Source organism: Caretta caretta, chromosome 2, assembly GCF_965140235.1.
Source record: "Caretta caretta isolate rCarCar2 chromosome 2, rCarCar1.hap1, whole genome shotgun sequence".
Classification (NCBI taxonomy): Eukaryota; Metazoa; Chordata; order Testudines; family Cheloniidae; genus Caretta; species Caretta caretta.
The window spans coordinates 230240185-230256229 of NC_134207.1; the positions used below are offsets into that span (position 1 = coordinate 230240185).

At 38.3% G+C, this 16045-nt stretch overlaps 1 protein-coding gene across 5 annotated transcripts in view; it reads left to right on the forward strand.

Moving 5' to 3' along the window:
- STAM (signal transducing adaptor molecule) overlaps positions 1 to 14800 on the forward strand; it is an 82431-nt gene extending 67631 nt beyond the window's left edge. For all 5 annotated transcript variants that reach the window (XM_048838009.2, XM_075125893.1, XM_048838010.2 and 2 more), the window contains 4 exons: positions 5238 to 5292; positions 5897 to 6050; positions 7570 to 7745; positions 8813 to 14800. In XM_048838009.2, coding sequence (XP_048693966.1) covers positions 5238 to 5292; positions 5897 to 6050; positions 7570 to 7745; positions 8813 to 9035 — 608 coding nt within the window. In that variant the 3' untranslated portion in view covers positions 9036 to 14800. The remainder of the gene's footprint in view (positions 1 to 5237; positions 5293 to 5896; positions 6051 to 7569; positions 7746 to 8812) is intronic.
- The last annotated feature ends 1245 nt before the right edge of the window (positions 14801 to 16045 follow it).

Sequence of the window (16045 nt, forward strand, 5' to 3'; positions counted from 1 at the left end):
TGCAACAGCGTCCATTCCAGCCTCAAAGCAAACTGATGGGGCTATCAGTTCCCTCCTAAGGGATCAGAATATTTGTACTCCCATCCGGTTCTGAGTTCTCTTGTAGAGGTGGCTGGTCAAGAAAGGTCAAAAAAAGGGACCTTCCAAATCCATGTTGAGAGAGAAGAACCTAAACAAATTAGACTTATGTGGGCATAAGGTATTTTTGTAAGCCATCTTCCAGATGCAGATGTCTAACTGTCCTTCTTTCAGAGTATTGCTTCTTAAGCTGGGTTACTTCATCTCAGTTAGTACACTGTCTTCCAAAGAAATATCAAAAGAAGATGAAGACCATCAGGCAGAGGGACAGTTGATTGCCTGCATTTCCTTACAATCTGATGAATCTGACATCACAGCATGTAATACGGCCATAGTATTGGTAATGGTGGGGGGACCTTCCTGACTTCATTACTCAGGTATCCCCAGGGAGGTCCAGACAGCAATTAAGGATCTTCCCTTTGAAGGAAATGAACTTTTTAATTCTAGGTCTGATGTGGCCCTCCAAGAGTGACTTTTTTTGTTTGGGCCTCTAAGTTCCAGCCCTATGAAGGGAACAAGCACATCAACAATCTTAGTTCAAGAAGTCTTCTTTTTGTACCTGATACTATCGTCAGTCCCCTGAGGACCTTGTTGCTGCCAAGGAGAAGACGCAGAGACTCAACCAGACATAACCCTCTGCCTTATCCTCTTCTGCCCCATAATCTGTGGCTTCCACCAGACAGCAGGTTTGATGCCAAGGTCAAGAGCCTGACAGAACCAGTCAAGGATCTTTTTATTTCTATCCCTCTTGGTAGCTGCCTCTTATTTTCAGGAAGCCGGGACTGCTATCACCTCAGACCAGTGGGTCCTGGAGATTGTAAAGGAGTATTCTGTCCAGTTCCAGTCCCCTTCTACCGTTTTATCCCTACTTTCCTTTCTTTTTACAGGGGCTCTTCTCAAAAGATACTATTAAAGCTAGAAGTAGATTCCCTTCTACAACTGGGAGCAGTGGAGGAGGTGCCCTTAAAATTTAAGGATGGAGGGTTTTATTCCCATTTTCTCATCCCAGAGAAGAAAGGGAGATGACATTCCTTCACAGACCTTTAATGTCCCAGATTCATCCACTGTTTTAAGTTCAGGATGTTGACTAGTCTCCATAATTCCATTGTAAGGTTCTCAAGACTATTCATGGCTCTTGACCTGCAAGATGCTTATCTCCACATTCGTTCATCCAGCCTGCAGAAAATACCTCATATTTCACATAAGAACATGTTCCCTACAGTGGGTCCTGCCCAAAGATCTTTCCACTGCACCAAGATTATACACCAAGTGTTTGGCCATTGTGGGAGCTCATTTAAGGAGACCAGAGATCCAGGTGTAACAATACCTCAACAACTGGCTGATATCATGAGGAAGATCACACCAACAGGTGACCAACTTGGTTCAAAAAGCTCTTCTCTCTTCCCTCAATACCCTACATACTTACTCCGACTAGAAGCATAGAGTTCATAGGAGCAGTGTTAGATTCTAGGTCAGCAAGAGTTTACCTTCCACAGGAAAGATTCCAAACTATAGTGAACCTCATCAACTAACTTCAGGCTCATCCAAGAACATCAGTGAAATCAGGCCTCAGACTGCTGAGACTCATGGCCTCATGCACTTACATGATGCACGTCACCTACATTGCATGCAAGGGTGGTTGAAACTGATATATATACCCAGCAGGTAACACATGGACATGATCACAGTTCCACAAGAAGTCCTCTCTTCATCCTGCTGATGGCAAAAATATTTCTCTACACCTCTACTTACCATGAGTGGTGATGAGGGTTCATGTAGATCACCTTCATATTCAGGGTCTCTTCAATATACTTGACTCCACATAAATGCCCTAGAGTTCAGAGCCATCTGCCTGGGCAAAGCATTCCTTTCTCTTCTCCTGGGATCCACAAACCAATTATTGACTGACACCACCACAACTATGCTTCATGTTATCTGAAAAGGGGGAGTGAGATCATCCCCACTCTGTCAGGAAGTCATGCAACTCTGGAGTTGGTGCATTCCAAATCAGATCACACCAGTGGCTCTACACCTTCCTAGCGTTCCCAACACCTTTCAAGATCAAATCAGTAGACAGTTTTCAGACAGCCACAAGGGATCTCTGAAAGGCTAAGTCCTGTAGAAAATTTTCACAAGTGGGGATGCAAAGAAATAGGTTTGTTTTCCCCTACACCAGTAAAACAAGTAAGGCAAGACCCAGCACTGATGATTGATAGTCCCAGCATCAACTAAGCAGTTCTGGCACTTGGATCTGATGGCTCTTTCAGCACAGCCACCTTACCTGCTCTGCTGGACATAGTCTCACAGAACAATGGCTGTATCCAGATGCAAAATCTGACCTCCTTAGCCTGGATGCTGGCTAGATGACATTCATTGTAGGAAGCTGTTCAGCTGAAATTCAGAACATTGTGCTCCAAAGCAGGAAAGCATCAATCCAAATGATTTATAAAGCTAAGTAGAAGAGGTTTCCTATTTGAACATCTCAGCACCAGCTGTCTCCCTTGACAGCACCCATTTCAGCAATATTGGAATGCTTATTAGCCCTGAAACTATACAGGTCCATCTAGCAGAAATGTCTGTACATCACCCTTCCATCCAAGGGTTATACTGTGCTTTTCCCTCCCTTCACTGGTAAGGTTCTTTAAGGACCCCATTCATGTTTTTTCTCCCCGTTTGGGAGATCCATCGCTAATAGTTGATGGATGTCCCCCCTCCCCCCCCTCTCCCCACACACTTTGAACTCTTAGTAATATGTGTCTGTTTCACTTATCTATGGAGACAGTTTTTTTAGTGGCCATTAAATCAGGTTAGAGGGTAGGGGAAATTCAGGCCCTCGTGGTAGGTACTCCTTGCCGTATTTCATAAGAACAAGGTTTCTCTCTGTCCTCATCCCAAGTTCCTGCCCAAGAATATTTCAGAATTCTATGTGAACCCACATGCTTGTCTCCCAGTTTTCTTCCCCAGCCTCGTTCAGTGTTGGGGAAACTAAACTTCAGGCACTTGGTATAGTAAGGTCACTGTCTTTTTACAGCAACAGGACAAAATTATTCAGGAACGCATCTAGACTGTTTATGGCCTTTGTAGAAAGGCTTATGAGTCAGACCAGTGGTGGGCAACCTGCGGCCCACGGTTCGCACGTGGCCCGTCAGGGTAATCCACTGGTGGGCCACGAGACCGTTTGTTTACATTGACCATCCGCAGGCACGGCCTCCCGCAACTCCCGTTCGCCGTTCCCGGGCAGTGGGAGCTATGGGAAGCAACAGCCAGCATGTCCCTGTGGCCCACGCCACTTCCCACAGCTCCCAATGGCCGGGAACAGCGAACCGCGGCCACTAGGAGCTGCGGGCAGCCATGCCCATGGATGGTCAATGTAAACAAGCTGTCTTGTGGCCCGCCAGCAGATTACTCTGGTGGGCCACAGGTTGCCCACCACTGAGTCAGATAGTATCCTCTGAGATTATCTATGAGGGGTCCCCAGCTATATAAGGGCACATCATGAATTAGCCAGGTTAGATCCACCTAGTCAAGCAGCCCCTGCTGCCTTTTTGAAGAATGTCCCTGTTTCTGAAATCTGTAGCACAGCAACATGGAGCATAGTCCACACTTTTACAAGACATTGTTCTTTAATAGAGGTTTCCAGATCAGATGCCCACTTTGGTTGGGCTTGTTCTGTAGTCGCTGTTTAAGTAGGACTCCTACTGTCTACCTCCAAGCAAACAGATACCTGCTGGTTAGTCACCAAGAATGGACAACCACTTGAAGAAAGAACAATTACTTTCCTGACAGTGACTATGGTTCTTTGAGACATGTTGTCCACATAAATTCCATGACTCGCCCTCCTTCCCCACTACTTATGGATTTGTACTCCTCTGGGATTCTGTATGGGTGGAGAAACTTAGGGACTGGGCCTGCCCTGCTTTATGCCCTCAGTTTGGGGGAGGAATAGGCTTGAGCCACACAGGATGCAGGCCTGGCGCCAGTGAACACTGCTAGCCAAGATCCCAGTCTTGTGCATAAAGGGCTCGTTTGCACCAAGAGTGGAATCCATACGTACAACACATCTTGAAGAACCACAGTTACTGTAGGTAGCCATTCTTTTTTAAACTTGCAAAAATAACTTGGTATATTTATAGAAGTCAGAGGCTAGAGGTTAATGACTAATTTTTTTCTGTCACTGGCCTGCTCGGTTACCTTGGGCAAGTGACTTCACCTCTCTGTTCCTCATTTTCTTCATTTCTAAAATGATGATAATGATATTTACCTTCTGTGTAAACTGCTTTTGAGATCTAGTGAAAAATAAGAGCTGTGGCAGATCAATGATGAGTCAGAACACAGCTTTATGCAAGCAAGCAGGCTGGTCAGCTGAGATGGGCTGTTCTGCCCCCCGCCTTCCACCTTCTCCTTTTATTATATTTCTCCCCCCTAAGCATTACACACTGCTACCGCAAAAAGATACACAAAGGAATGTATGACGTTGATTAATATACTTATTTACCATCTTTTATCTGCTACAATCCTGGTTCTCAGGCCTTGAGCCCAGGCTAAGAAAGCTTCCCACAGTCACTGTCCCAACAATCAAGTTCTCATGGTTCATATCTAGCCCTTGTCCTTGGATAGAGCAATGTGTGCATTGCTTCTACAAAACAGTCAGGGTGTGCCCTGCCTGCTTCCAGGTGGAATAACTAAACATGAACCCTTCAAAGAGCTAGGTTTTGTTTTTGTTTTTTTGCAACAGTCTACTAATATCTATTGACCATCATCAGAATTGCTTTATTGATACAAATTCCAAGATTGCAGTACTTTGAAGGAACAGTGAGAACTGCAAAAGCTTCTTGAGTTATTCCACTTCCTCAAAAATGTAAGGGGAAGTGGGGGATTTATGCTGGGTTCTGTTGCTTCCCAGTTTGCAAAATCTAACTTGGAGAAGCTAGGCCTTAATCTGTAATAAAAAAGGTACATAACCAACTTTTACTCTAGCTTTTATGAATCACAAGTTAAATTGTATTTATGATCTTAAAAATTTCTTTTGATGTTTAAATATTTCAGGTACCTTTTTTTTTTTTTTTTAAAGCACTTACAACCATGATTACTTTCTGATTTTCAGTACAAACAACTGATACCTTCGTGATTCTGATTATATATATTTAATTCTTTCCTAGCAATATGCCACCAAATGGGACCTCTCATTGATGAAAAGCTGGAAGATATTGACAGGTAAGAAAGTACATATATATGCTGATACTGATTATTAAGGCTCAGACTCTTTTGAAATAATAGCAAAAGTACCAATCATTTACATTATAGTTTGCCATTAATAATTTCAATATAGTACGTGCCAGAGAAAGTACAAGTAGTTAATAAAGTCTTGCTCCATGTTTATGGCTCCTGGGCAGTATGGTAATGTAAATAAAAGCGGTGTCCCTCCTGGGAAGATGACTGAGGGGTTTTCTCTCAAAGAAGTGCTTGTACTTTTAGTGTGAATGATTTCTTTTGCTAACTTTAGAATGCTGAAATATTGTATCTCCTGCCTATACTCGGGAGTAACATTAAAATGTCTTGCTTGTCTATTTGATGAAGAATTAATATTTCTGACTACTAATCATAGTTATGACACTTGATCAGTCTGTCTAGGCATCACTTCCCATGTAGTAAGAGTAGTTTGCTATGGTACCTCATCATGTACAGATCCACTGTATTACACAGTTCATTATAAATATCTAAAATGTACAGTAAGCCATATGATATAATAGATGATATATGAAGATATTTCTATAAAAGGGAACTTCAGTTTATATTAAAATATTATTAATTATTCCAGGAAACATTCAGAACTTTCAGAGCTCAATGTTAAGGTCATGGAGGCTCTTTCATTATATACCAAGTTGATGAACGAAGACCCAATGTATTCCATGTATGCAAAACTACCAAACCAACATTATTATATGCAATCTTCTGGTGTTTCTGGCTCTCAGGTACATATTTGATTTTAAAGACCTGGAAGATATTGAGTTTTTATTGAGCTGATTATGGCTAAGTTGCCTTGTAAGTTATCAGTGATGCACTATGACTAATCATTGTACAAAGTTAGCCCCTATGAGAAAAAATTGTCTTACAGCAGTAAAATGACTATACAGTAACTTTTTAAAGCAGCAGATTACAGAATCTTGGAAGCCCTATTGTTTGAGTGTATATTCTATGCAAGCAAGTGACCCTTATCTATATTCTTTGGTACCTTCTATGGACAGAATCTGCAGCCTCTCCCTTATTTTCCCTAGTTACCTTTAGACCAGTTAACTTAATCTCATCTTTTTTTCCTGAGGTGAGGATGTTTTGTTGTCTCCAGATCTAAACCGTACTACGTTTCCAGCATTAGCAGTCAAATACAAATTATAGTTGTATTTAAACAAAACAGTGTTTATGTAAAAGACAAAAATAAAGAGACTCTTGAAACTTGTTCATGTTCAGTTGCAGGCTTTGAAAAGATTTTCTAGCACAGACTCTGACTTAATTTAGCTCTGTTTTGTTTGTTTCAATTTATAAAATTTACAAAAAAAGTGCTTATCCTGTGCCCTTGGTGCCGGTGTGAAAAGAAAATGAGCAAAAGGAAAGCCAGCAGTTCCTTCACACATTCAAGCCAAAAAGTAATCAGCCACAGTAAAGTTTAAGTTCAACCATATGTTCTTTCCATCACAAACAACCTCTTCTATTATCTTCCTTACCCAAAACCCTGTATAGGAGTTGTTCTTAAATTACAGAAGTACATGGGTTGCAGTACGCTTAAGGTACATCTGCATGCTTCTTGGCAGTAGCATCTAGTCTTGATATAAGGACATCAAGAGATGGAGAACCTAATATTTGGTAAACTGTTCTGTTGGCTAATTATACTTGGTAAAGCTATGCTTATTTCCAGATTGAATTTTCTGTAGCAGACCACCTTCCCTCCCATTCACATAACACCCCAATGACAGCCTCAGCAGTTACTTACATGAAAATGTTAGCTAAAAATATTATCTTTGAATTTTCGATTAGCAGCTGGATACAAAGGAAAGCCAGCACCATATTGCTAGACCACAATTCCCCTACACTGTCTGTTCTCTGATAGTTGAAATTTTGAACTTTTATTCAGAAGGAAAAAACTACAGTAATATTTTGAATTACTACAGCTAAAACTATATATTTTTTAAATTTAATGACTGTCCTGTTTGGTATACAGTGTCTCAAATAATTCCTAGAGTATTTGAAATTCCTAGAGTATTGGAGTCTTTTTCCTTTTGAGAAAGAGAAAATTTATGGTACAATCCTAGTATTCTCCACTGTTTATTAGAACATCATGGCACAGTGCAAATTAGCCAAGTTGCTTTTAAATACACAGCTTTTTGTGGGCAAAGGCTTGAGAGACTTTTCTTTAGATTCTGAACTTAGCAATTAACTAAGTAGCAATAACATGTTCTGGTATTTTATCTATGACCATCTTTTGTTTATTTTTTTAAGGTTTACCCAGGGCAGCCTCAAAGTAGTACATATCTGGTGGCAGGGAGTGTGCAGATGGGCCATATTCAAGGCTATAATCTTCCCCAAGAGCAACTTCCTTCTCTCAACCAAGGCACAGTTCCTCAATCGGCAAGCTCAGGACTGCCTAGTCAGCCAGCTCAGACATCTTATGCTAAGTAATTTTAATATTTACCTATTCTAAATAAACTTAAATTTCATCCTAAATAACTAGGACTGACTTTTAAGGGGAAATCTGGTTCTGGACAACCTTTATTTTAGTCATAATTGACTAAACTCCACAATGCTGTCGCTTCCAGTGTGTGTTTTCTGATGTTTAGATAACAAAAGTATTTTTAGCAATTGTATGAAATTTGTACACAAAACATTCTTTGATTGTGAAACACCTATTGTATGTTGTGCTCTTTACACAAGAACAATATGAAGAAACCATGGGCATGGCTGGGTTCCAAATAAAAATGTTCACTGAATATATACAACATGCAAGGCAGCTTCATGCACGTGTCCTGCTGCTCTGACTGGTTTCTAGTACTTTCTAAAACATGAAGTATGATGAGTGCCATTAAGGATGATTGCCCTTCCTTTGCTTCAAATACCTTGCTATGTTGGCAGGTACTGATCATATTGGAAAAGGGTTACATAGATTTCGCAGAGTCAGCGAAGCTTGTACGTTTACCCAGATACAAGGGGATTGGGAGTGGGTCTCTGTAGAGAAAGTATCTAGGGAGCCGCCTATAAGGTCAAAAGTTTCAGCTGGACTTAAATTAACTTCAAGAAAAGGATGAATTTGTTTTAAAGTAGGTTGGGGAAGATGTCTGCCATGAGTTATTTTAAAGTATTCATTTTTCCTTACTTAAATTACTTATTATTAGAAGATGTGGTGTGAAAAATATATGTGTTGGTAAAGCTTTTGCATTCTTTGCATAATGTATATTACCAGTTACAATATGTAACTTTTTGTTAACAGAATAGAAATAGGACTTGAATCATGTGTTTATATACAGTTGAAAATAAAAGCATAGATTTATAATCCAGAGTTAAATTTATGAATATGAAGCTTGGGGGTGTGGCACATCTTCAAGATTTTCTTTGAAATTGAGCCCAGGAGAGGTGCTTTTCATGCATCTATATAATACATCTAAAAAACCTTGCATTAATTTTGCAGTCCTATTGACTTGTTTCCTACCTTCTTTCTTATACAACTTTTCATTTCCCTTTCTCTCAGTGCAATGGTCAGCTCTGTTCCTGGAAACACATATTCCAACCAGGCTTCAATGTACAGTCCACCTCCTGCTGCTGTTGATGTTGCTGCTTACCAGAATGCTGGAACTAATGTGTCCCAGGTGCCAAACTATAACTTAGCATCTTCAACTCTGCCTCCACCAGCAGGCAGTCAACAACCACCGCCACCACAACCACATACTTACTCCCAGAAGGCACTACTATAGGACCCAGAACTTCTGATTCCTAATCTCCTCTCACCTCTGCTAAATGCAGTTGACAACGTTATAAGCTTCTTCCTTTAATCTCTTAAACATTGTTTATCCTCAGTTTAATAGGAATCTACCCTGGTGAACAGGTTCAATGATTCAATTTGCACTGACTTTTTAGGATTTTTTTTAATTTTGCAGAGGAGCAAAAATATTTAGGACACTTAATTCATTTTAAAAGGCCTAAAATTGGTACAAGATTATTTATGTCTGGTAAAATTGGCTAGTCTGTGAAAACTCATTTTGCAAACTTTTGTGGCATAAACGTTATGTACATAATAGTGTGTGATTGCAATAGTGGCCATTTGAAATAGCGCTGGTGATCATGTGAATATATTTAACACACTGTTAAAATATTTTACTTTACTATTTTATTTTAATCATGAACAGATGACCATGTTTCATAGTTGTACCTAGTTTTGTGAAGGATGTGATATCCTTTTGCAATGCAGGAAAAGGCTTAAATCTGCATTTCATGGTTAATATTTATGTGCTAAGGTCTACATGTTAATTTCCAAACGTAACTACATCTAGGTGTCATTCATTGTGAATTGAACTTAAGTATATCATGGCTTCCTGTAGTCTGCAGACACTATTAGCTGGCATTATCTACCAAAGTAAATTAGTTAACCTTTTAAATGGTCTGGCAAGGTCACAGCAAATGATGATTCTGTTTTAGAATAATAATTATTTAAAACACCTATTTACAGGCTGCTAAACATATCATGGGACCATGAAACTGATCAGAATCTTACAACTTATTGTTTAAAGCCTATAATGATGTACTTTTCCATACTAGCGTTGTATAACTAGGGTTCTGACCTGTATTGTGTGTTTATTGGTGAAGATTACACCAAAGACAGAGAAACTGAGTTTGAGTTGAGGGAATGAATGGAATTTTTAAACTGGAACAAAAACATGAATACACTACATTATTCATGACTCTTGTAATTATTTAGCTCACACATGAAGAATTGTGGACAGATATAGTCACTTGGCTGAGCAAACCTTTACATTTTTATTTTAACTCTTCTGGCCCTGCTTAGCAAAATTGTTCTGTGTACTATTATTACACAAAACACTTCAGCCTTAATCCAACATCTCTTCTTAATTTCCTGATTTTTAATTGTGTGATGCCTTGTTGTTTTTTTAATACCTTCTCTAGTATGAATAGTTTCTCATTTCACTTTCTCAAAACTCTTCATAATTTGGTTAAAATTTTAGATCATTTTACATTCTGTTCTGTAGTGATGTGAACTTACACAGGTTGTCCTGTCTCTCACTCTTTGGGGCACGAAACTCTCTGTATGCCACTCATAAACTCAGTGAAAGGGTAACAATAACTGAATGAATCATTTTAGAGTGGTCTAATCAATGCATCTTATACAAAAGAATGTTTCTTTTGATTTGTATTCTATTTCTGTGGTTGCACGCTAGCATCCCGTTTGCCTTTTTTTTAATTCAGCCCATTTTGAGTAGGTAGCTTTACAGATCTCTCAGTATAAAACCCACATTCTGGTTTTGGTTAGCATACATGCCATAATTGGTCAATTTAATATTTATTTTCCATTTTAATGTATTGCTTCTTATGTATCATTCTTGTACACGTGTTATTGCTCAGTTACCTTGACTATCCAATACTTTCTGAATCTGTTTGCAGTGTTTATAGTTATTTGCCATGTCTTTAGGTTTGCTATCATTCGCAAACATTGGTCGATATTTTGCCTGTGAATGCTGTCAACCAAATAGATTGCATAAATACTAAACAATATGGTTGCAAACCCCAACATACTGCATTGCAGCATAGTGATATTCTTTTCAGCTAGTGAAAGTACTATCTTTTGCTATTTCTTATATTTTCTCTCCAACAATCTGATTATCCCCATAAGTCATGACTTCTTAGTATAGCCAGTTACATTTGTGGGATTTAAGGGGGAACATAAAACAATGTCTTGGAATCTTTTGTACCTTAAAGTGGTTTATGTCTTGATGAAGGCATGCAACTAGGATTATGGGCTATCCTCTGTGTGTATTGGATAATTTATTCCAAAAGGAGAGAAATGACTTTGATGGAGAAGAGTAGAATTTCTACACAAACAAAAAACCCCTTCTAATTCATGTTTCCTTAGGCCCTGATTCAGGAATATACTTAAGTAAGCCTATGCCTAACTTTAACCATGAAGATAGTTCCACTGACTTCAGTGGAACTACTCATTTGCTTAAAGTTAGGCACATGCTTAAGTACATTCCCAAATAAAGGCCTAAGGCTTTTGTAACTACTAAGCATCAGTGGCATTCTGTATGGCCCAGCAAAACTCGATTTTTATTATGCCTCTTGCTAATAACTGATACTATTCTATTTTCATAAAATCTGTAAGTACATCTGGCATCTTTTGTCTTTTTTCTCTTCTCAATTTAAATTTGGCCATTTTTGTCTAAGATTGAAGATTCTCTAAAATCATGTTTTGCATTAGAATTTTCAGACATTGGAAAATCTAGACAAATCTATTCTGAAAACTTTTAGTGCAAGTCTGCATTTTGTTCTTTGTATTTACTGAGCATTTAAAATCTATTATATGCATCTAAGATGGTCCCATCTTCCACCTTGTGTATCATGCATATTTATTCACTTTTAAGGTTTAAAACTAAAATAGCTTCTGGCCAAGTGTACACTTTGTCCCCTCCAGGTGCAAAACTGTTTCCAAAATGGGATCTTTCAGATCTGTCACTCTAAACTCTACCAGTGTCTGCTCCTTAACTGCTAAGTTCCTATCTTTCTCCATTTCTTTTACTGTTAACATCATTGTCCTTATCTAAGTTTTGTAATGACAAGTTTTGTGAACAACTTAGAATCATATATTTTGTCCTAAATTGCAGCACAGATTGTGGTGTAAAACTGCGGTACATTAGATGACTGATTCAGCAGGATCAATGTCATTCTTTACCAACATTCCTATTGCCTCATGCCCCTTTTCATGTCACTTGCCAGTATTCTTAAGTAGAATTCTAAGCTTTTCACTTGCCTGTCAAACTTAGTAATATCCGTAAACATTTCCTGTTAAGAATAACTGGTACACTTCCAGCTCAGACCTCTTTACAAACATGATTGTCTGTTAAGCTCACATCATACTTCTTATGTTTACCACTACTTCTTGCTTCTCTCCACAGTGTCCTAAATTGGTTATATTTTTTCTTCCTCAGGATAGACTTTTCAGTGATAGCTAATATCTGTAACATGTTGGACACCTTAATTACACTAACTCTCTTATTCAACCTCTTTTCCTTTCCTACAAATTACTTGGCCACTGCCCTTCAGTTCAAACTACTTCCCGCTAGTTATTTTTAGTGTATTCCGTCTATGAATCCCACTACTGATACTTTGTTGCTGTCACTCCTTCAGAGTCCTAAACCTGCCTTGTACTATATGGAGAGTAGTTTCACATTTCTTGGTTTGTCTTCCTGTGTGAAATGTGAATGAAAAGAGTGTATCTCTCTACAGTTTCTCTAACAAACAGTTAAAGCTAAGATTTTAAATGCCAACAAGTCAGGCTGTTCAAAAGTTTGTTTCCTTCAAAAATACTATCTACCATATTACACTATAGAAAGCTCATTCTTTGAACGTCTTGATTTCTTTGCGTGTAAATTTTGAATGTAATACGAAAGTGTTTTTAAAAAAATCTTTCTGTATCCATGAAGGACTAGAAAAACTGTTATCTGACTTTAGATAGGGTGTTGTAGTGCTTTGCTTTCTGTGACCAACAGGCGCAAGTTCTCCTAAATGATTTCTGTTCACTTAATTTTATAGACATTTTGTCCGTGTCTATCAGTTCAATGCATATAGGCACAACAAAGATAGCAAGTATTATTGAAAGCATCCCAAGGAAATTGATTTTTCCAGAGACGAAAACTAAGGCGTAGTCCAAACTGAAAAGATTGCTACATTGATGTTCTGGAGGAGACTGCTACCAGAGTTTGCCACCATCTAGCTTTAGGATTGGAAAAATGTGTGCCCTGGCCATACTTGCTATTGGTGCCTCTGTATATAAGTGTTTAGTGTTACCAGCTGGAATATGCCTACTGTAGCACTATACATTATTAATATAGTGTAATTAAGCCCAAATAAAGTACAAAGGAGGCTTAGAAGACAACAATATAAGGATCACTGAATGTTTTTCGAAAGTCTTACAGCAGTGCACTGTCTTCCACAACATAGTTTCTTTGTGGCTATTACCTTTGATTTCTGAAACGAAAATGAGTTTGGGTCATCAGAACTTCAGAGAATTCTATCTGTAATTGCAAATATTGAAACTTATGTGCAAAATAGAGAACTCTGCTTCTAATGAGAGCTATCTTTGATTATCTGACTGAGGTTGACCCATGGTTCTCAGATTTCATCCAGGTGGTAGGAACGTTGATTTTAGGCTGGAGAGCTGATATCTTATTCTCCAGCCTAAAATCAATGGTCCTTCCACAATGTTTAAAAAAAACCTGGGTTTCTTTAAGTTCGTTCACTTGACTCTTAACTACTTTCACTTGGCTTTCAAAGATTTCTGTGTAATCTTCACTTATATCGGTTTTAACCTCCTTCCCCAGTCTGCTGGGTTTTACAGGCAGATGGGCAATAACAGTATGTGTTACAGCAGCTGCCTGGCTTCAGTTTGGTACTTACCTTCAGCGAAAGCAGCATGTATCCATTTTTAGGAGCAGAGAAGGAAAATGTCTCCTTTAAGTTTTTCTTGAGTTTTATTTCACTCTAAGTTTTTTTTTTTTTTCACCTCATGCTAATTTTGCTATGAATAGTAGCAGGCAGAATCATTTTTTCTTTTGTTCAGTCTTCATACAACTGACCAACTTCACAACAGAGTTGTCCCTATTGCCCCTGTTGCAACTATTAAAAATACTGGTCACTTCAATATGTATATTATAAAGTACAATGTCCACAGTCAGACACCTAAAAAAGGCCTTGATATGAAAAACACAAGAAAATTGTTTTAAAAAATTCATTCATATCTTATATTAGGCTCTCTTTGTGTCTGCGAAACATTCAACTGGCTGGATTCGGAAAATATATATATATATATATAGCTGCAGGTCCAAAGCTCATTTTCTTCCTGATGCCTCAGCCTGAAGGTGGCAGGAGATTTCTTTTCTATTCCTCTCTCCTGCATGTACTTCTGGAAAGCTGAATAATTTGTCTCTCATAGAAAAGAGAATGTTAAAGTCTGTCTTGGTTTTAATAGAGTATATGCGGTAGTCAAGTACTCTTTTATTTTTGAAATTCCATTTAATGTTGGCATATGTACATGGATTCCACTGTTGTAGAAGAGTGTAATTTAGTAAATAACACTATTTGTAAAAACTGTTAATTGTTTTTGGTATGAATGTAGAATATTAAATTCGAAGCATTTAGTACATTATGTTGCAAAGTTATTTTATGCATTTCATAGTATAAAATGATCAAGAAAGGAAATACTTTGAAATGAACTAGAGGTCTTGTGGACACACGCTAACTTAAATTTCCAAACTCAATTTTTTGCATATTGCATATAGGGAAGAATAGTATTGTTACACTACATTTTTCAGCTGTGATCAAATTCCCTGAGTTAAAATCCAAGTAACTAATTGTATGCTGTTACCATATTTCAAGTATGTTGCATACTATTTGTTTTCTGTAAGGCATACAGTATAAATATTTTGTGGTGATAAAGTGCAAATGAAAGCGACTGTAATTCTGGACATTCTGTTCATACACCACACATCAGTTTACAAGTCAATAACCAATACTACTCACAGTTTAACAATCAGAAATGTTTTCTTGCCTTTATTCATGTGAAACTGTTTTTTAAAAGGAAGAAAATGTCTGGGAATACAGGAGTGATTGTTTGGTAACAATGTTTATAGCAAGCAAAATGTGATAGGAATATGATTTTCTGCTTTTTGTGTCTAGGTCACTGGAGGGTTGTATATCTACACTATGTTTTCTTGCCAAATTTTTCTCACTGTTAGTACTCTCAAGTCAGCTTCACCTTCTGGTAGCAATGGTCAGAGCTTTTATAGATATGGCTTCAGGCACTATTCGTGTTTTGTAAACATAATCTAATCCTGCTCAGAGCAGGTCCGCATAATACAATACTTAAAATGCTTCAGGGGGCCATTGCATTGTCTACACTAGCACTCCCACTGCTGCTGCCAAAGTAGTAAATTTATTATTAGATAAATGCCTACTGTGGAAAAAGCTATTTTGATTCCAGCCTAGGATGGCAGTGGCCCACAGTAATTCACAATTTAGAGGCTGTGCATTCTATGTGAAATGAGTTTGTCAGTCTAATTCCTAGTGGACAAGTGTCTACATTGTCACAGTTGATGTTAATTGGGACCCCTCTTGGAAGTCTCAGCAGAGATACTAAATTTTGGAAGGGATACTAAACTTCATGCTTTCAGGGCTTAAGCCAATCTATCTGTTGGAGATTGGGGAGACCTAATGTGGGCAACATCCTGCATTTGCCTACTCTAGGTCTCATACACCTTTCCTCTGAACATCAGTAAGTGGTCACTGTTGGAGACGGGATGGGCTAGATGGACCTCGGGTCTGATCCAGTCTGGTGATTCTTTTGTTCCTATGAATTTAATTGACATGAAGAGTGAATACAAGTCCACCCAGTTTAGAGATGAAACATGTTGGAAGGTCTCTGGAGAAGGAGGAAGAGGTTTATTATACAGCACAACATGTGATAGTGTGTATATTTTGTTCATTTTTATATACAGAGAACATTTCAGCTAAGTTCTATGTAGGAAGCGTGGTTTGAATAGCATTAAATGAAAGTGTGTTCCACATCTTTTAGGGTCTAAAGAAGATCTGCCAGTGAGAGTCTGCACTCTTCGGGTAAAATTTATATCAATCTCTGCTTAAAGAAAAAAAGCAGCAAAGTATAAAATAACACAAATCATAGTAAGGTCAGTTGCTTTCT